Raw genomic sequence first — 22,102 nt, 5'->3', positions numbered from 1 at the left:
CTTTCTCATGATGGCGGCGACGCTATCTCCTAGCGCTCTGCCCCGCCCCAAGCCCAGCTCCCTGGGCACGCGGGAGGCTCCCATTGGTCCGGAGCGTGGCGGGCGCTGATTGGACCACGTCCCTTCGCTCCGCCGCCTCGACCAATGAGCGCCCGCGGCCGGTGCACGCGTGGGGCTGACGCGGAAATCTGAATGGAGCTCGCGGGCCGGCGGGGCCGGGGCGGGGCCAGCGCGGCCGCCGCTGCTGAGGGGGCTCGGCTGGGGCGGCCCCGCTCCGCGTCCAGGGGTCCCGCGCCCTCGCCATGGGGCCCGGCCCCTCTCCGCGCCCGGGCCCCGCGCCACGACCGTCTCGCGTGGTCTTAGCCGTGCTGCTCTGTGCCGCCCTGTTGCTGTCGCTGCCTGTGAGCGGCGCCGGTGAGCGGCGGCGCCTGGCGTGCTCCACCTGCCGGGGCATCGTGGACAGGTTCAACCAGGTGGGCCGCGGGGTGCGGGCTGACGGCCCCGTGCTGGGTCAGGGGTTCGTGGGGGCTCTGGGCGGGGTCGAGCAGCGGCGTAGGTGGCTCCGCGCCTGCGGCGGGCGCCGAGGGGCAGCGCCGGCCCCATGGCCGGGCAGCGCCGGCGGGCGCGGCGCGGGTCCGGCCGGCTGCGTGCCCAGAGAGAGCCTCCGCTACGGGAGAGCCTCCGCTGGAGCCGGCCTGTGATGGAGCAGCGGCGGGTCCCGCTCCGGCAGCGCTCGCAGTGCTGAGGCGGATGGGTGTCAGAGCTCCTCCATCTCTGCCGCCAAAGGTGTTTTAGTGCTTTTTGTGTAAAAAGGCTGGCACTATGGGAAGTGCTGGTGGAACACTTCGTCCCACTTCACTATCTGTTGCCACTTTGTGGCATAGTAAATTCTGCGCCGGCAAAGAGGGGCTGTTCCGCCTGGTGACCGGTGCTTTGTGCTCTCCATACGCATATCGGCTGCTGCAGGCTCGCCAGGTCACTTGTACTGCGGGGTTTTCTGCCAGGTGTCGTCTGGTGGCATTGGCTGTGACTGGGGACAGCTGTGCTGATCGCCCTGTTGTACGGTTGTGTGCTTAACTTACAACTTGGTGCACACCGGCTGTTAACAAAACAGAATGAAGTAGAGGTTCTGTCCAAATGATAATAAATAATCAATTTCCTGAGAACTTGAGGGAGAAGGGTTTCATACATGCATAGGGTTTTTTTTTGTAAATCAAGACTGTAACGTGGCTTTGTTTATGCATTAGGAAAATTTAATCACGTTATGCTGTAACATACACGTTCTCACTTTTTGTGTTGTCGTTAGTTGTTGCTTTCACTCAGGAATTTGATCAGCAGTTTGAGAGCTCTACTGTAGTTTATGCATGGCGCTTTTCATAATTTCTATATAAGCATTTGTTATTGCCCTTAATTTTTGTTAGAAACAAACCCTATGTAATTTCTGGTGCTTTTTATTTGTAGGGTTTAGCAGATACAGCTAAAAAAAACTTTGGTGGTGGGAACACTGCTTGGGAAGAGAAGACGCTGTCAAAGTATGAGTCCAGGTGAGCTGTCTCAGTACTTCTCATTCAACTGCATTTTGTGTTCACTGTGTTCTCATTCAACTACATTTTGTGTTCACTTCACAAAAACATTGTTTGTTTGGAACTTAAATATTGAACTTGGCAGCTAAGGTTTCTCTTGTCCAAATCTTAAATTCTTAATGATTATAGTGTTACATAACATTGTAATCTAAAGATTATAGTAAAGACTCAATGCCTTATTATTGCCTCTATTCACCTTGTTTCTGAAAACAACTAAAATTATTTCTGTTATTAGTCATAGTAGGTTTTTTTTTTTTTCTATTTACCAGTAAAGACTTAAAATAATGAATCTAAATAATGGTCAACATTTTATTGCTAGTCATAAAAGTTACAGAGTACTGGAATGCTTGATTTAGAATTAAAGCAGTATCTTCTCCCTAGAGTTGTCACTGTTTCAGTGCCAAAGAGAAGGCAGATTACTGTACGCATATCTGGTCAACCATGGAGAAAATAACCTGATACCTTTCTCCTGCATTTCAAATTAATTTTTTTGTCTTAGTTGGAGCACTGAGATGTTTCTGTGAGATTCACATGCTTGTGTCAAATAAAAATACATTAAATTTATTGTTGAACATTAAAGTACTGCACTCCAATTTTCTGGGAAGCTAAAAATCTATCAAACCTACAATCTAGAATAGTAAATGCACGCAAGTCACAACGTTCTTGTAGTCACTATTCTGGGTTTGGGTTTATTTTTTGACTGAAGTAATGGTTTTTAGTTCTTTGCTCTGATATTTGGTATGTTTTGAAACTAATTCAAGGCACCCCATAAACTGATGAAATAGTCTCACTGAAATCTGGCTGCTCTGTCAGGTCTTGAGTTGTATTAAACATTTAAATTAAATTTACAGTTTTCCTTCTCTGCTTGTAGTGAAATTCGTCTTGTAGAGATCATAGAGAATCTGTGTGACAGTAGTAACTTTGAATGTAACAACATGGTAGAAGAACATGAAGAGCTTATAGAAAAATGGTGGTTCAAATTGTAAGTATAATTTTCTTGGTGGAGGTCTTTGTGTGAATAAATTATCTAAGAGGATGAACTAATATATAATGTTTAACCTTGTACCTGAACAATAGCAGTATGGGCAATTATTCATTGTCTTTCAAGAGTTGCCAGTGGGTGCAGCTGGTTTCAGGCTAACTTTTAGTATCCTGTGCTGCTATACAATGTTCTTTTTGATTTTCAATTCCAGCAGTGTTGTACCAAAGCATCTACACTTGTTTCTTATACACTGTCTACTTAGTTACCAGTAGGGTGTCAAGGCAAACTAACATTGGAAAATTTTGAAATTTAGTCCCTTATTACTTGAAATTTAGTTCCTTTGTCACAAAACTGCAAAAGGCTCTTTGGCTCTTGTGGGTTTTTTAATTGCTTGCTTTTTTTCCCTGACACTACATTTTGTTCTCCTGGCAATCAAAAAAATAGTTGGTGCTAATCAGGGTAGAAGTTGGATCTCTTGCAGATGGTAGAGTAGCAGCTGAATTTTCTACCTGCATTTTAAGCTAGACTGGGATTTGTGCTATAGCTAAGCTTTTTGTATACCAGTCATAAATATAATTAGTGCATGGATGGCAGTGTACCATTTAGATTTCTTAATGTTTGGGTTTTTTAGTTCCAAATCACATTTCTTCTAAGTATTTTTCACTAATTTAGACTGTCAGCACTCCTAATTAGCTAGAATACAATAGAGTAAACTGCCATTATAATGTTTCATAACTAGATAAGGCTTTTTGATACTCTACTTTCTTCTAAATTACTGCTTCATCCTTTTACCTAACTATACAGTATTATATATATGGTAACATATAGTGAAGGGAATAGAGTAGAATAGCAGAGAAGATAGAATATTTCACTTGCAAGGAACCTAAAATGATCACTTAGTCCCGCTGCCTGATTGCTTCAGGGCTGATCAAAAGTTAAAGCATGTTGTTAAGGTCATTGTCCAAACACCTCTAAAACACTGATAGGCTTGGGGCCTCCATCACCTCTCTAGGAAACCTGTCCCAGTGATTGATCACCCTCTTGGTAAAGAAATGTTTCCTAATGTCCAGTCTAAACCTCTCCTGGTGCAGCTGTGAACCCTTCCCTTGTGTCCTGTCATTAAATACAACAGAGATCGGCACATCCTTCTCCCCTTTCCCTCCTCAGGAAGCTGCAGAGGGCAATGAGGCCACCCCCTCCACCTCCTTCTAGACAAGCACAGAGTAGGTGCTCCTCATAGGACATGCCTTCCAGAAAGGTAAACTATGCAACCCAGAGTCTTTAATTTGGCTAAAATTTGCAGAACTGGAAACTAGAAAATTTGGCGTAGTAAACTTCTTAAAATAACCAAAACAATTCACAGAATACATTGGGTTTTGGAAAGTTTCTGTATTTAATAAACTGTTTGAGTGCATGCAATTGATTGTTTGCCTTCCTTTCTTTAACCTGCAGTATCCAAATGTCATTCAGTTTCTGTGGTAGTTTCCAAAGACAGTTTCTTTGCCCATGATACCTTAAGCATTTTTTACAAGTTGTTACATAAAGGGTGGTTGATCACTGGAACAGGTTCCCCACAGCGCCAAGCCTGTCAGAGTTCAGGAATCATCTGGAGGACACTCTTGCTCACATAATTTAGTGTAGGAAGTCCTGAGAGGAGCAGGGAGTGGACTCAATTGGGGCTGTATGCTTGTGCTCAAGTAGCACACAACTAACTTGAATTTTAAAAATGTCTTCTAAAATAATACTCGATCAATGCTAAAAAAGGAGAAATTTTAACCCTATCATCAAGTAGCCAATAATTTGAACAAATGTTAACATCTCTTCCAGGCTATCTTCTGTATACTTGAGATAAAGATACAGAAATTATCTATAAGAGAAAGGCATAAGTAAGACTGTCTAAACTGTATATAAACCTTACCTAAAAGTAAGGCATTTAAAAAATGGCATGTGTACATGTACAAAGAATTTATTTTATTTGTTGCTCTTATTTCACTTTTTTCTTAAATATAACTTACAAAAGTTGAGTAGAGCTTGTTAATAGTATTGTATTTTAAAAGGTATGTTTTCAAGTTGGAGCACTTCTTACAGAAATTGATTCTTGAAATCTTCAGAAGAATTAAATTTCTAATCTGTCTTGTGCAATAGGTTTCTCTCCTGTGTTGTGCTGGATCAGTTGTGTGAGCTAGCTTTTAAAGCATCTTTGTTCCTTTTGTAAGTGAATTCCTTTGTAAATGAATGTCTTTCATACACAGAAAGAAGAAGTATCCAGATTTGTTTAAGTGGTTTTGCATTGAAACAATAGAAGTTTGCTGCCCCACTGGAACTTATGGACCTGATTGCCTTGGTAATTTTTCTTCTGAAAAACTGAGTAGCAAATATAGGTTTTTTTTACCTGTTTGCTTCAGTCTTTACTGTCACAGACAAATACATGATATATGATATTTTGCATGAGACACAGGCTGCTGTGTAGTATGTACCTGCTTTCTGCCTCATAGCTGAGTGGCTACCTTGTGAATATCCTGCCTGAATAAAAGTCTTCTGGGCATGTAGTAATGTACTAAGCTGTCAAGGGTACCAAGATGTGCAGAAACAATCAATCTGATGCTAATATCCACACCTGAACCTTAAAGGCTCTCTGTAACATGAAGTCTGTTGTTTAGGTGGCCTTGCAGAATCTGTGTAGACAAGAATCCTTGACCAGTTTCAAGAGTAAAACAACCCAAATGCTCCTGGGGTTTAAATGAAGAAACTTGCCACTGTGGGTCAGTTAAAAAGGCAGTGAGAAAAAATTGGGTCAAAGTAGGTGGGAGGTGAAAGTAAGGTCTTTGCAAAAGTGGTGAGAGATATCTGAAGCTGGTAGAATTTATAAATCTCTAAAACTTTGCACCTTATTAAGAGATCAATTTTGGCCACTTAATATATTGGTAAAAATTAAGTCCCCATTCCCTATATTGATATAAATGATAGCTGGTAGATTTTTACAAATGTAATATGAGCCTTCTCAGAGATCCAGAAAAAATAAAGATACCAATTTTATCCAGGAAGCTAGGAAAATAAATAAAATTTTGAGCCATGGTCTTTACCCAAAATCAAATTGATAACTTTTCCTGGAGATTGTTTTGAGTTTCCCTTATACTTGAATATATTATTAAGCATTGCCTTATTGCAAAACTTTTGGTTACTCTCAAGGGTGAAAAACACTCTTGGAAATTATATCTTGCTTTAGTGTGACATTTTAAAATTAATTTTTATTTTATTTTCTGTGAAGAGAGAGGGACTTTGGGTGCTTGTGTCTGAGAGTGGAAAGTTATTTCCTTAAGCTTCTGATTTAAAAATATGTTTGATCCCTTTTTAGCTTGTCATGGTGGATCAGAAAGACCTTGCCATGGAAATGGCCACTGTGACGGTGATGGTACCCGAGGTGGAGATGGCTCATGTAGCTGTAAGAAGGAGTACACAGGACAGTTTTGTTTGGACTGTTCTAGTGGCTACTTCAGTTCCTTGAGAAACGAGACACATTCTGTTTGTACAGGTAACAAAGTCTTAACACATGCTTATATCTTTGTGTTACTTCCTCAGTTTTTGCAAGCAAAACTAGAAACATTTGAAACTAACAAATGTAGAAACAAAAGGCAGTTTGGTCAGCTTTAAGCATAAAAGACTTGTCAGTCATTTTAGTGGAATTCTAAGATTTTGCTAAGTCATCTTTTCACATTGCCCTTGGTTTTAAAATTGTTTTTTCTGCTTTAAGAAGAAGAATTCATAAAAATCTTTGCTTCTCTGCTTCCAAAGTGCTGTTAAAATCTTGAGCTGAAATTACTACATACTGGACTGTTTTAAAAGTTAAGTTTTCCTCATGTCTCAGATGAACTTAAATGAAATAAATGGAAACAGTTAGTCTGTACTGCAAACTACTTAGATTCCAGTTAGATATGCCTGAGTTTAATTTTGAAACAAAGTCAGGTCATAGGAGTAAAATTTTGCATTGGTCAGATTTTCAATTCTTCTTAGACCCTTGATGAGATTCTGCAACAACTACATCCTGTCTCTGGGGTCTAATAAGATTGTTTTTAAATAGTCTATATTGTTTTGTTGTTGTTTTTTTGTTTTAATCTGGTTGTGTTGTAATTCTTCTCTATTATTTGTTTTAGATGACAATATATAACATACAAATGTTACATAGGGTATGTTATATATGCATGTTATATGTATGTATACAATATGTATATACAGCTGGATTTCTAGTATAGTTCCTTCTGAAGGTCTTCAGAGTTAAATCACTTCACACATTGCTGTCATAGCTAGTTGCTAATATAAGTTGTGTGAGGATTTATTCAGTAGAGAAGTGTGGAGTTTGATGTTTAAACTCATGTCCCAGCCCTGAGGGGCTGAGCTAAGTTTACCTTCCTGATCTCCTCTTTCCAAATATTTTAGAAATTGGACCTGCCACTTCTAGTCACTAGAATTTCATGGCAGTGTTCTCAGTGGTGCAAATAACTGTAATTGCTAGGTTTGGTTTCCGTTGGTATTTTGCAGCTGTTTTGGTCAGATAGCTGCACGTTTCTGAATTAAATCTTGATCTTATGGAGGTGATGTCTGGTGAATGGGAGTTTCAAGCTGCTAAAAAATGATGGCTTCCACTGAATCCTAAATAAAGTTTTCTCTGAGAGTTTGTGTGCCTGAACTTGTCTTGGGATCTCTCAACAAAGTTTTCTCCTCTCAGCCTGTCATGCTGCCTGTAAGACTTGTACTGGTTCAAGTAACAAGGACTGTCAAGACTGTAAAGAAGGCTGGATTAAAAATGAAGATGGAGCTTGTGTGGGTGAGTAATGCTTGGCAGACTTCAAACAGGTTTTGTAGTAACACTGGCTAGTAAGATTAGATGGCAACACTTCCAAATTTTATTTTATTTTATGGAAATTATCTGTCAGTTTAGATTTCTACAGTTTTATTAGTCTCTCTCTTCCTAACTTACTTCATGTTGCAGGAAAGCAGTATTTTCTCACCACTGATTGCCTGGTGATAATAGCTACCTTTATGATACTGTTCATTGTATGTCTTTTTAGTTTAATGGAATTCATAGAGCAACAAGTGGGGCGTTTCTTTTTAAACTTGAGTTTTCTTGGTGTTTATTTGAATGCTAAACAATGTCCTGCTCTTGACTAAGCTATTCTGTCAATTAGTAAAAGATTTGTATAAACTTAACTACATATTTTGTACTAATTACACATTTACCTTCATGTAACTTTGTTGTAAATGCTCAACCCTAACAGACTTCAAACACTTCACTAAAAGCCATACATACTAACTTTTCCTGTTGTTGGACAGAAATACCAGGAGACATAAAGCTCAGTGCTTCCATTAATCTCTTACCTGTTTCTATCTTAGCATTTAAGTTGGTTTACAAGGAGATAAGTGTGAATAGAGGAAAAATGTTAAGACTAAAAATATTCCCAATGCAGGAATGCACTAGGGGAGAGTAACTTTTAACACATTCTGTTTTAGTGGTTGAATTTGACCCTTTAAAGTCCTCTAACATAATGCCCGGAAACAGTGTCTTTGAAATTATGTGAACACTGCTTCCTTTTCAAAGTGCCAGTGAGAACTGGTTTTGAATTACAGCTCTTGCAGTACCTGCTTAGACAACTACTGAGCACTCCCAGGGCGTTTTTAAGATGCTTTGGTACTGTCTTCTGTACAGTTGAGTTTTTTTTCCAGATAATTATTGCCACTAATGAACTATAAATCAATTGAGTAATCAGTAGGAATGATGGGTGCAGCAACAGGATGAGAGTGACAGCAATGACACGAAGAAAGGGACTGAAGCAGCCTTTCTTTGTTTGAATTTTTTAATGAAATACTGTTGCACCCTTTCCTCAAAATCACAAGGCTTGCATGTTTTAACTCTGCAGCAGAATTGGTTTTCAGTCTGACTGGTCCTAGTCATAACTTGGTTTGTTTCAATTTGCTTTCTGTAGAATACTAAGAGGTGCATGTATGTGCAGTAGTATAGTTTTTTAGTCATATAAAAAGCTCTATAACTTGGTAATGTAGGAGTACAGGAGAAAATAGTGTTCCAGAACAATAGTGTGTCTGCTTGTTTGTTATGATATTTGCATAAATGCATGACTCGAAAATGGCAGGTATCCTGGAAGTTTATTTAGTTTGAGCTTTTGAATTTCTGATACATCTCTTATTGTCATCACAAAGCATATGAGGATCAGTTTTGATTTTCTAATACAGGTTTAAGCTGAACAAAACAGTGTATGTTACTGTGCTAGTTCTGGGTGTACCATGTTGCATACCTGACCACAAACTCATTGCAACAACTATTCTCAATAGCATTCAAGTATTAATCTGTCTATTTAATCATAACTACTATTTTGGGTAACTTGTCACTTTTTATCTTTCAGATTTAGATGAATGTGCTGCTTCTCCTTGCAAAGATCACCAGTATTGTTTGAACACAGATGGATCTTTCTCATGCAAAGGTTTCTTTTCAATCTTCCTGTTGTATTGTACTGTCTAGAATACTAAACTAATGCTAGAGGTTTTGCTTAGAAAATGCCTGATGGGTATTTGGTACAGTGTGGTCTGATCCTCACTGGGCTCGGGAAGGATGAGGCTTTAGACCTATTGTATGAGCAAAACAAGAGATTTCTGGTTATTTCTCCTTGGCTTTTGTGAGACCCTCCAGCTCTGGGACCTCCAACATAAGGCAGTCATGGACCTGCCTGAGTGGGTCCAGAGGACAGCTGTGAAAATCTTGATCAAGAGGGTCATCTCCCCTATAAGGACAGGCTGAGAGCTGAGATTGTCCATTCAAAGCAAGAGAAGGCTCCAGAGCCTTTCAGTACCTAAAGAGACCTAAACAAAGGTGGAGAAGGACTTTTTATAAGGGCATGTAGTGGACAAGACAAGGGGGAATAGATTCAAGCTGAAATAAATTAGATTAGATATTAGGAAGAAAATCTTTACTATGAGGGTGTTGAGGCACTGGACCTGAGAAATTATGAATGTCCTGTCCCTGGATGCGTTCAAAGACTGGTTGGATGGAACTCTGAGCTACCCGGTCTAGTGAAAGGCATCCAACCTATGGCAGGGGGGTTGGAGCTAGATGATCTTTAAGGTCAACTTCCAGCCCAAGCCATTCTGTGATTCTTTGTGTGAGTAAGCTGTCTGACTTTAAGGGTAGTATTTTAAACCCCAGATACACAATTTTTTAATGCATAAAATATTTTATCTTTAGCATGTGATGCCAGCTGTGTAGGTTGCACGGGAGAAGGTTCTCAAAAATGTAAGACCTGTGCATCTGGATACGTGAAGGAAGATGAGACATGTACAGGTTGGTGGATTTAGCAGTACCTGGTAGAACACTAGTTAGCGCACTCTTGTTTAACCATGCGGAGGAGCTCGTAAGTGCATTCACATTTGTGTGCTTCAGCTTTCATGCCTGTCAAAGTGAACCCAGTCGTTCTGATATTAGTTGCAAAGACATTCTCAATAAATTACTTTGTTATTGAGCTGATATGCTTGACAAGACTTAAAGTGAATCACTGGTACAAAGGAATAAGGTATTTTATAGTAGCTTCAGGAAACAGCTACATGAGTCTTTTGTCAGTTACTTACCACTTCATCAGATCTGTGTGTCTATTCATTTTGTAGCAGAGAGGTAGGCATTGTGATAATCCATCAATGTCCAAATTCAAATGAGATTCATTTTTAGTGAATTCTAACTTGAAATTAGACTTCCTCTGAGGGAAAGAACAAGACATACACATAATCTGAAGTAGCTGTTAACTGTGATGATGTAGTATTTACAAGCTCTGTTCCCTTTAGCTATACTTTGATGGCATAAATAGAAAATTACTGTGGGGGAAATATTCAGTAAGTCAAGACAAATTGCCTAATTGTGACAAACATAACTACTTAATACATTTCTCTGTACAGGGACTTGCAAAACCTTAAAAAACAACAGTACTGAGTGTTATCTGAATAACTTTGAAACAGTCCAAATCATGAAGAATTAAATCTCTTGCAGCAGCATTCTGCTCCTCAGTGTTTTTCATATTTGAATAGACTTTTGTTTATATGACTGAGCACAAATATGGTTTATAACAAAATAACAGCAGTGGACTCTTTCTTTCCCTGTGCTATCTCTAGATGTAGATGAATGTAACCTTCCTGAAAAGATCTGCACGAAAGAGAATCAAGACTGTGTTAATACGTCAGGTAGTTACAAGTGTGTATGTTCAGAAGGGTTTGAAGATAAGGATGGAACATGTGTTCAAACTGTAAAACCAAGTAAGTAGCTTTTCAGGGACAATGAAAAAAAAATATGCTGTATCAACAACTTGGAGTTTTATGTAAGTCTCAGGGTCTAGTTACTTGTAAATCCCTCTATATTATTTCTCATCTTCACACAGCTATGGTCTGTATCAATAGTTTATAGTGTAGGCAACATTGATGTGTGTTGTTTTGCCTAAAGATAGTTTATGGTTTTTCTGTTCTTGTGTTGCTACATTTTTGCTTAATTCAAAGTTGTGTTTTTAAGTCACTTAAGGGTCTGGCTTTTTTACATAAAATGAGCTAGCAAATTTCTGCTGTCATAAAAAAGAGCTTGTCCTCCCTACTTTTTTCCTTTATCATTAATTGTAGTGACTTAAAGGTTTGTCTGATTGCATGCAATTTTCAACTCATTGAAATCTCCAAAAATTACAAATTGAAAAAATAATTATAAATTCTTTTTGCTGGATAAAAAAGCTGAATGTGTTTATTTTGTGATCATGTAAGTGCCAGAGCTGGCGTTAAGATGAAAATGGGGAAGATATCCATCTGTCAGTTATAGGGAACTGTTTAGCTTCACTTAAATTATACCTTCAGTCAAAAAATTCAACTATCATTTTTTTCTAGGATGTATTGACCTATATGGACAGAACTACATTCATTAAATGCTGTGTTACTCCATCTAGGCCTCTTTTACAATTCCAAAGAGAAAGACGGGATTATTTTGCAATAACAGCTGTAGGAGAATAGATGAGAGACACCTAATTTCAAACCTTTTCTTTCTTCTTCTTAGCTTGTTTGGGTGGGTTTTTTTTTTCCTTCCATTTCCATCCCCAAGACTGATTTTTTCATCTTGTACTAAAAAGTTGTAATGATGGATGTTGTGTTGCTCAAGGCCACTCAGTTCATTCCTTTTACTGTTAGTGCTCACTGTTTTTAGTCCTATTTAACCAGTTACATACTTCTCTGATAGAGATATGCAGGGTATCAGTGCCTGATAACTTTTGTTAATGTGGTCTGACATTTTGAGACTAAAAGTAAAATAAAAGGTTGACAAATTGGCTTAGTTTTTTTTTTTTTTTTTTTTTTTTTTTTTGTTTGTTTGTTTGTTTTGTTTAGATAATGCTTTTCCCAATAAAATAAAATTGCTCTGCTTTTCTACAAGTTCTTTTAACATCTGAACTGAGCAGTTTGTACTATAAAAACAATTCTGAGTAAGACTTGCCCTACTTTTTCAAATACCGAAACTACTACTGACAGGATGTGTGGAATGGAGGAAATTCACTGTGAATAGCTGGAAACAAAAGCCTAGAACAGTAGTGCCTGTGCTGATTTTTTTTTCCTTCCCCTAATCGTATAATACCAATTTATTTGAAAAAATTTTGTTGGCATATAATAAATACAAGCTTAGGTTGGGAGAATGGTGCATGTAGGTGTTATATATGGCTTAATTGCTTTTCTGGTCTTGATAAATATGTTAATTTGGGTTTCTCTTTAAAAAAATCCTAATTTCAAAAGTCATAGTTATATATATAATTAATTATATATATAATTAATTATATATAATTAATTCTATATATAATTGATAATAGATTTGTATTCTAATTGTGCTATTTAACTTCACAGGAGAGGAAGTAAAGAGTGAAACAACTGCGCCTTCACATACTGAACATGTTGACTTATGATCTGCATTCAGAACCAAAAGATATTCCTATCTAAAGTTTTAAATTATTGGACTAAGCCTCTGCTAGCTGACATACTGTGGAAGTGGTATGAAATATGCAGGTTGCCATTAAAACTTTTTTTTTTAAATGGTGACAACCTGCTCTTTAAGCTGCATTTCTTTATTCTTAAATCCCACTTTTTATATAATTCTTCAAAAACAAAACTCTAGATGGATTAGTATAAAATTTGAATGAACATAACACTGTACCCAGCAACTGTAAACAATTTGCAGGCTTCTCATTCTAGTGCCTACTGAAAACTATTATCTTCTGGAAGAATTTAGTTGCACTTCATAATTCAAGGAAAATTTAGACTGAAGTTTGTTGTTTCTAATCATGAGAAATATTTCTGTAATTGAAATATAGCTTTTGGAAATTGTCAAAGGGGGTCTCTCTGGGGGGGAGGGAAGCCCTGTTCCCTTAAACAAAATAGAATGCCTAATATTCCATTCAATAAAAGTGTATTTTGTTGGAATGTGCCTTAAAATTTTTAAGATGTTACTACCTTGATGTGTTGTCATGTGTATTTTTCTTTTAAGTTAGTGAAAAAAAACACAAAAGCAACCCAAACAACCCTCAAAAAACCAAAACCCCAGAACCTTGTAAACTGTATTTCACTTCAGCACTGAATTCTAGCACTCAGTTGTCTTGGAATATGCATTAAATAAAAACCTCAACCCAACAACCTCCTCTCTCACACACACTTTGCTCTAAAGGAAGAATTATGTCAACTTAACTTTTCAAAGGCAGGTAAACAGGTCTTTCTGACAGGTACTTGCATCAACTATGTAAACTAGTTTAGAAGGTGCTGAAAAGTAGGTTTGGCTAACACATGGCTGCAATGGCTCATAGTTATTATGTGAGTGCTCTCTAGAATTGATGAATACAGGACTTTCACTACAACCTACTGCTGTGTGTAATAGCTTCCTGTCTACTGCAGAGCAAGCATACTACAATCAATTTTTCATCTTGCAACTTGTGCCATTTCACAGGGAAAGCTTATAAGCATAGCATAGATACAACTTCCTATGTGTGGTCTCTAAGCTTAAAGGCAAGTATAAGAGCTGAAATGGATATATCCTGTAGGACTGTCACATCTGTAAATAAGATAAGGACCATCCATGTTGTATGCTGGGTTGGTTCAGTTAGAGATTTTAATAAATGTTAGTTGGTTCTCTGTACCCCCATTTCCCCTCACAATGGTTTGCTCCGAGTCACTTACCACAGGAGCTCTTACATGTCAATCTTGTAGCCATTCCTGGCTTCTTCTTGAAAGTTCTGTAGCAATCACCCCACCTTTGCATTCCTCTTTGTCCCAGAACGCTGTACCCACCTCTGTTATGTTCCCATAGGTTGTTGTGATCCGTGTCACTCCCCTGTTGTCTGTCCCTATCGGGTGAGGGGGATTTCCACCCCTGTCTGCCTGCCCCCTATTTAACCCAATGCTTTCATTGTCCATTTGCCATTTTGCCCTTGTGCTGCCTGAGGACGGTCGCTCTGCCCATCGCTGCGACCACGTGGGAAACAAAATTCTCAGGCCTGCAGGCAAAGTGTGCCTTCTCTCGTCCCTTTGCTTCCTCTCAGTGTAAGGCTACCAAGGCTGTGTACCCACACTGGAGCACTCAGCACCAGCACAGAGGCGAACGCCTTAGCCCTGGAGCATCCGTGCACGCAGCAGCTGCGGTCTCACAAAGGGCAGCGCCTAGCCGGGCTTCCCAGCCGCCCAAAGCTGCAGCAAACAAAAGCTGCACATCCACATACAGTCTGGTGGAAGTGAGTAAAGTTTAGAATACATTGTGATGGTGGATACAAGGGATTGTAGAATACAGCTAAGAAGAGCACAGTTTAGGCTTCAAAAAAAGTTTCAAACAGTACTCTGAGGTAAGGGGACATAAAAAGGCTGTGAATAGGATTGACCTATTCTGCTGAGCAGTAAAGATCAGACATCTTCTATATACTTCTGAAGACTTTTGTTCAAGCTAAGTCACGGTTCAGTTTATAAACAGTGCATGGAGGATTTGTATGTGTGAGAGATACCTAGGTGAATATTGTACAATATCTCATTCTGTTGAATTCTTATGTTAAAAGCTGTCTAAGCTGATCCTGTGCATGGTAGTTTAAATACGTAGTGGTATTAAAGTATCTGTAACAGTTTTCTTTAACTGTTGTATCCTTAACTTGCCAGTCAGAATATGAAATCTTCAGTGCTTTCTCAGCTGTAATTGTCAAAGATGGGCCTATTTGCCACAAAATCTTGCAAGTTGGAGGGTGGGCATTGCATTTGATGAGTACTTAATCAAAGGGAGGAAAAAGTAGGCAGTTTGGGGACCACATAGAATACAACTCAAGGATCTTTAGGGTTTTTTAGTACAGGTGTAGCCAGTTACAGTACTATTCATCCCTAAGGATCCTGCAGGAGTGTAGCTTCTCTATGTTACTCACATTTAACTCCCAGGTGTTGCAGGTTGTGGTATGAATGGTTGTTAATCATAACAGGAAATGTTGGTACTGTTTAGAAACTACCATCAACTTACACTTAAGGGAATTGAGTTTGTCCAGTACAAACTCTTCTATTAATGTTCCAAGCCTGAAATAATGCTTCCCTATGAAGAAGAACTTGATACTTTTAAGTTCCTTTCAACTTACTTGGGACTCTGGGGGATACCTGATGAGGTTCCTAACTACATTGTGGAAGCATTTGCTTCCACATCTGCCAAAACTTTGGACAGAAAGCCTTAACTGAATTGTCTTAGTTAAGCTCAACTCTGAGATGAACTGATAAAAACCAAGAATTTCAAGAATTTGTTTTTCTATGGTGATAAAGAGGAGAAACTCTTGCTCACCTGACCTGCAGAAGTAATGAGTAGTCTGATACCAGACTGTTTTTCAGTTCTGGAGAAAAATGCTTTCAGCTTTCCATTACCAGAGTAGAACCATCAATCAGAATGTTGTTCCCTAGAAAACATAGAGATGTAGTACCTGGGTATTAGGAGTCACTAATATTCTATTCTCCTCAATTCTCCCATTCTCCTGCCACCAAATATAGGCACATATTGCTCTGCATTAAATTATTGTGGAGTCCAGAAAGGTGAATTCAAATATTTAGAGCTTTCACTGAAGGAATATTTGCCATGGTATGTATGTGATAAATATTTAGTAGTATGCTGCTGTCTTCTGCCCTCTTGATGCGGAGTTTTTAAAGAGTTAGTTCCCTTGTTATGTTCTGTGTTCTCCTTTTACTTCTTCAGACTGTAATTGCTGTTCCATTTTAGAAGTTTTGACTGAACTTAATCTTTTCTCCTCCCTCTGTCTTGAATACAGTGGGGATTGGATTCTGAGTTGTCTTGGGTTTTGCCCTTTATAATCAGAATGGAGGGGATGGAGGAGTAGGATTTGAACTGATTAGCAGAAACTGGCAATGAAGGTAAAGTGCATTTTGTTAACCAAGGCAGTCCAGACTATCAATACTTTCTACTGTATATGTTAATGTTCTGGTGCTAAAAGAAAGTGAACTGTTCCCATTAAATTTTTCATTGTGTTGTAAGGATGTCTGGTTATGTGGTACAAGAGTTTGTACTTAGGGTTGTCTGGATGAACAGGTCTCATGTCCAACTATACAAATATGTTGGTAAACACTTCAAAAGTGGTCTGAGATATCCAACAAACAAGATTTGTGCCTCAGTGAAGTGTTGGTTACTGGCAGGTTGGTTGGTGAAGTGGTAGGTACTTCTGTAATAAGTACCAAGGTGAACTTTTAGACCCACACCTATGATTTATTTTGTAAACTTCATACTGTGGTACCAAACTGGAAGCAACATCCCTTTTCCTAGATTGTTTTGCTACTACTTTGGGATTTTTTGACCTAAAATTAAGTGGTTTTTTGCCATGGGAAATAGTACTCAATAATGTATCTAGGCACTTGAAAGGACAAGGATTCAAGGATTCTCTCATATGTGATAGCTGGACTCCACGGAAAGTCCAGAAACACTTTCCAGGAGCAAGCAAACTTAGAGACCTTCATGTTTCAATTAAGGCTCTAAATAAGACCAGGAAAGCAGTCTCAAGTATGCAGCACCAATATGACAATCCTGCAGTGCCTAAAATTAGAAGTCAAGGTATGTGCTGAAATGTTTTCAGCTAAACATTGGCACATAATACTGAATATTTTCTTTGACATGAATTCCCAACATGTCTGTAATAGACATTGGGTTATTTTCAAAATGTGATACTATCCATTCCTAAATAGGGCAAATTAATTCTCTTTTGCAGAACACCTTGATGACTTAGGTAATTCAGGGAGTCAGCGATCACATGAAAGGGTGTCCTAGGGTGATGGTATGGTGTTTGTATCCCAAATCGTGTGTTCTGTTTATGCCTGATATTATGTTCTGTGCCTTCAGGACTGACTCTGAAAGTGAAGGATTGTTTTGTCTTGTTATCAGCCGGCTCACCTCCCCCTATGGTCTGTGTCTAGGAGAGGCTTGGCTGGCTTGGGCTTGCTTGCTTGCTTGCTTGCTTGCTTGCTTTTGCTTTTGCTTATTAGTTAGTTTAGCTAGGCAGTCCAATTTTTACCCTGGACTGTTTGTTTTTCCCTTCCCTTTCCCTTTTCTGAATACCATCTGAACCTGCTCTGGACCTGGACCTGGGAAACATCAAGAAACACCAAGAGTCTGCATTTTGTGACCGGCAGCAGCCATCCCCAGCGCCGGAGACTGATAGCTGGGCGACTACTCCCAGGAGAGACTTTCTGAATTTGTCATCTCTTCAGAATGGTGAAAGGGTTTTGTCATCTGGTGTTGATTTTTTTTTTTTTTTTTTTTTTTTTTTTTTTTGTATTGGGGAGTGTTTTTTCTTGTTAAATAAACAGGTTTTTTTTTCCATTTCTCTCTGAGGAAATCCTTTCCGAACCATGTGGGAGAGGGGCCGAGGGGGGTTTGCTTTCTGGGGGCTCCTTCCGGAGGTCTTCTCCCAAATTTTGCCCTAAACTAGGACAAAAGGTTCAAATAATAATCATCTTTCTCAGGAAAAGTGCCAAAGTCTGTAAGTTATATACAAGATCAGGACACAGATGACTGTAAAATATATGGGATATGCTGTACAAAAAGGACTTTTTTTTCTTTTTATGGATGATGAAGACTGGATCATACATCCTCCTAACGCATATGAGAAAGCTACTACTCAGGCAGTTGTCAGCTGAAGAGTCAAACAATGACATTTACAAGTTGCAAAAACACCAAGAATTGTGAAAATCACCAAATCACACTTCTAGCATAAAGCTCTCGGTGTATGTGGCACTTTGTGGATATTTTGAGACAATTCTCCCTGATGAACAGGGTGCACTCTGCCCTTCAGGTTACTTTCAGACCTGCACCAAGTTTGTCTTAACAAGTAACTAACTGAAAAAAAATCTATCAAGAGAAAAATAAACAACAAAATCCAAGAAGTTCTGGATCATATGTAACAATAATATAAAGGACAGTTGTCCATAATGGTCCTAGCTAACCTCATGATACCCCTCCCTGCCCTCTGTCTGTCAGACTGCTATGGATTGTTGCCTAAGATTGTATTTTATTTGTTCTGAAAGGCTTCTTCTGAGATTATTCAAAGCAACTGCCTCTGCTTTTTTTTTTTGCCTTCCTTTCATCAAAATGGATTTTTTCTCATCCCTTTCAGCAGCTTCATACCTTGTCTAATTTCATGGTTTCATTTGCTGCAGACATGCCTATAGCAGCCCTTAATACTCTTCAAATCCCTTGTCAGTTCTTCTCCAAGCAGGCTTTGGCTTTCTTGGTTCCATTCCTTCATGCTAGGACAGTGGCTCTGTATTCCTTCCTGGTCACTTGCCACTATTTCCACCTTGTGTGTTCCTTTTTATGGCTTTAGTCAGGAGCTCGTTGTTCATTCTTGTCAGCTTCCTGCCACCTTTGCTTGATTTCCCACACATCAGGATTGGAGAAAGCGATCACTGAAAATCAACCAACTGCCTTGGCCCTTTCTGTCTAGGACTGTCTGCCTTAGTATTCCTCTCATGCTGATGCCTGAACTGCCCAGGTCTACCATTCTGATATAAAGGGTTATGGTCCTGCTACTGCTTTGAAGACAAAATAGTATTTGGTTACATTTCTTGATTTACTGCTGAGGTAAAAATATTGTCTCGCTACTTAATGGTGCTTTTTTGTTGAATCCAACCTTTCTTATTCAGTCTTAGTCGGTGGGGTGGCTGTAGGCTCTTTGGGACTAAGGGTCATCTTTTTTATGTTAGAGGTATGCCCTAATCCCCACTTGTCCCCCAGTTTGCATCACAGCATTTGATGTGTAGGATTCACATCTAACACTGAATCTACTAGTGCAGAAACTGCATGAGAGTAGCTGGAAAGTTGTGCAGCTAGAAGAACGTGTTTCTATTGCTGAATTCTGTATTCACAGTGCACAGTAAATCCAAGAGAGAAGAAAAAAAGAAAACAGTTGGATCTTTAAATACTTATTGGGGCTGCTATGTCAGTGTTTTTAAGCATATTGAGAAATTATGTTGTCCACGTAGTGTATCATTTTGGTAGATTATGTATTCAGTAACTTCATAAATCTTTCTGTATCTCTTTTGATACAGGGAGTTTTGATAGCTATCATACTTGGACTAGGCAAATTTATCTTCCTTAAGGTAAAAAGAAAAAGCTCCTTAAATAAAATCAGTTCTGGTTCGCACTGATTTTTTCAGTGGCTTCTAGGAATTTGGTCCAGATCCTGTTATTCTTACCCATTCTGTGTACCTATAAGAAATTCTCTGTAATTAAAAACCAAACATTGATTGTTTTATATTTTTTTAGTATTTCTTAGTTTAAAAAAAAAGTTTTATTTATTTTTGTTTTTTAATGAGATGGAGGAAAAATGATTACATACTTTAAAACTAAGAAATAAAGTGTTCTACTTATTTGGGTTTTTTTTTGTTTTGTTTTGTTGGGTTTTTTGTTCTTTGGGGTTTTTTTGGTTTGGTTTGGTTTGGTTTGGTTTTTTTTTCTTCATAAAAATGGCTGACCAAAAAAAGAGATTTGTGAATAAATTAGTCAGTATTCTAACAAGCAAGACCTTGTGGGTCATCTTGTTCTTCTGTTGCCAGTGTGGAATTATTCTATCTATGCCATTTGGAAATGCAGTATCTGATTTAAAAATTGCTGAAGTAATGTATTTTCCATCATTCCACATTATTTTATCTATCAGAATATATTATGATTTCATAGTAATATACTTTTAATGACTAGCACAAGAAACAAGAACTCTCCCACGTGCAGCTGTGATTATGCCTCATTTGTTTGAGGTAATACACAGACACAAAAGATAGTCCTGTATAAGATCTTTGCTTTACAAAAGATGGAAGAGGAACCTGTTCAGGGAACTGAGACTTATCTTTCTTTTTTTTTTTTTTTTTTTTTTTTATTTCTGGAACAAGCAGTGTCACATTTTCAAGCACTGAAACAACGAAGACCAGAAACTACCACCAGAAAGGGATGGTGTGGTATCTGCCTTCAGTGGCAATCTCTTGGAGGTCTTTAATAATGGGGCCAAGAGCCTGGACTGAAGCAGCAGCTTCTTAGTATTTAGATTAGGAAATAAAGAATTATCTCTACTTCCTTTTTTCATTTACTCATCTATACATCAAAATGCTTATGTTTATAAAGAAACACTTTTGTAGGTAGGTATATGTAGACCTGTGTGCCATAGATAAACAACTGCCAGTTGAAATACTTAATAACTTTTATGTTTTTTTTTCATTATGCATCATAAGATATGCAGTGATTAAAATAAATTCTTCCTACCTCTTATTAACTTTTGCAACAAGAAATTTTATTGCAGTGTGACCTGTAGAAGCTGGATAAACTCTTTCCATGAGCTTGCAAGGGAGAAAAGATGAGTCATTAAGACACAAGCTGTTGTGTCTTTTAGGACACAATTCTGTTATCAATTCATTGCACACTGTTCATGTTCAAAACAAACAGAGTGTCCTAGAATAAGTTTTGTTTTAGGCTAAAGCTCTTCACACAGATGGTGCTCTACAGGCTATTTGACAAGACCCGTCGTTCTAATGAGACAGCTCTGGAATTCCAGTTGTTTGGGAAAGAGAGCTCTGTGGCCTGTGGTGCAATGTTGCTTCAGGCATTCCCTTTGTAGGTGATAAATGCTACAACACAGCTGTTTGCCTCATGCAGAGATGCACAGCTGTGCTACTCAGGAAAAGGAGTTTCTGCCATGCCGTTTCAGTGTATTATGCTGCAGATTTTCACAACTTCAGTGTTAAGCCAGCAGAGGGTACTCTTATGCTTCTAAGACTAGGTTACATGGGATGCCTCAGGAGGTTACTGCCTCAGAGTTACTGTACTGAGGGGAGGGGCTGAAAATGTGAGTGCTTAATTATATGGGCCTTATTGTACTTAACTAAAAGTTTTGAATAGGCCACATACTTTGTTGAATAAACCTACACTGCTGTTTTTCCAAAAGCACAGCAAACCAAGATCTTGTCAATGTAATACAATCTTAAGAACGGGGAAATTCAGGCTTGAAGGTACTCCAGGTTGTTTCTCATCCAAACAAGTGGTGAGGCAGGGTTGCTGTGAGAGCCGAGTAGTTGCCTTACCCACTTTTGAAAACCCATAAGGATGCAGACTGCACGTCCTCTTTCGGCAGCTGCTGTCACAGGCAAAATGTTCATCTGTGCGTCAGGTTGAACCTGCTGCCTTCCAACGTACACCTGCTGTGTTTCACCCTCTTGCCGTGCACTGCTGTGAATCCTTGATCAAGTGGCTCTGCTCCTTCTAATGCATCCCAGAAGGTTGCTCGCCATCTCTGCTGCCAGGGCACTGCTGGCTCACATTCATCTCACTGCCCACTGGACCCCCAGGGCTTTTGTACACAGAGCTGCTCTCCAGCTCTCTGTCCCCAGATGGTGTCACTGCAAGAGGATCTTCCTTCCAAAGGGCAGCAATTCGTGCTTGTCATTTTTGAGTTTCATAAGGCAATTTCCAAGAGAATAGACTGTCAGTCCATTCCTCCATCTCAGCTAGATCCCATTTTTCTATGAAGTCTTATATTTACATTCCATTTTCATTCAAATCAACAGTTCTGCTGCCTTTAATAGAATGAATTTACTAGAATCATGTAGGAAACTTAAAAGTTTGTAGGCTTGTGGATTACAGATTTGTGTACAATGTTACTACAAGTTAAACTAAAAAACTAGATAGTGGATTTCTAGTCTATTCAGCAAATAACAGAGGAACAGAGTTTTATCTTTTCTTTGAAAAAGAATACGTCAAGAAGAAAAATAGTTTTTCATATGTAACTTACATATCTCTTGTGTGATATGATAGTCAAGGTACAAGGCACAAAAGCACATTTAACGTGACAGAGTGATGAAAACCTTACTATAAGTATTACTTTTATTTTCAAAGGCTCATAATCTTTCTCTAAAAATCAAATATATTTATGTCATAACTCATGTGTAGAAACAAAGATTATTAAAGCACAGCTGTTGCTCCCTC

The 22,102-nt window shown here is 38.7% G+C and overlaps 1 protein-coding gene across 1 annotated transcript; it reads left to right on the top strand.

The window, feature by feature from the left end:
• The first annotated feature begins 227 nt into the window (after positions 1-227).
• Positions 228-13,085, top strand: CRELD2 (cysteine rich with EGF like domains 2). The gene is made up of 10 exons (XM_053944092.1): positions 228-473; positions 1,462-1,544; positions 2,455-2,565; positions 4,818-4,909; positions 5,921-6,097; positions 7,289-7,387; positions 8,979-9,056; positions 9,815-9,910; positions 10,729-10,869; positions 12,478-13,085. The coding sequence occupies exons 1-10, from the start codon at positions 303-305 to the stop codon at positions 12,534-12,536; spliced, it is 1,107 nt and encodes a 368-aa protein (XP_053800067.1). The 5' UTR covers positions 228-302; the 3' UTR covers positions 12,537-13,085.
• The last annotated feature ends 9,017 nt before the right edge of the window (positions 13,086-22,102 follow it).

This window comes from Vidua chalybeata, chromosome 5 (assembly GCF_026979565.1).
Source record: "Vidua chalybeata isolate OUT-0048 chromosome 5, bVidCha1 merged haplotype, whole genome shotgun sequence".
In the NCBI taxonomy this organism is placed as follows: Eukaryota; Metazoa; Chordata; class Aves; order Passeriformes; family Viduidae; genus Vidua; species Vidua chalybeata.
This window is presented reverse-complemented; position numbering and strand designations above follow the sequence as displayed.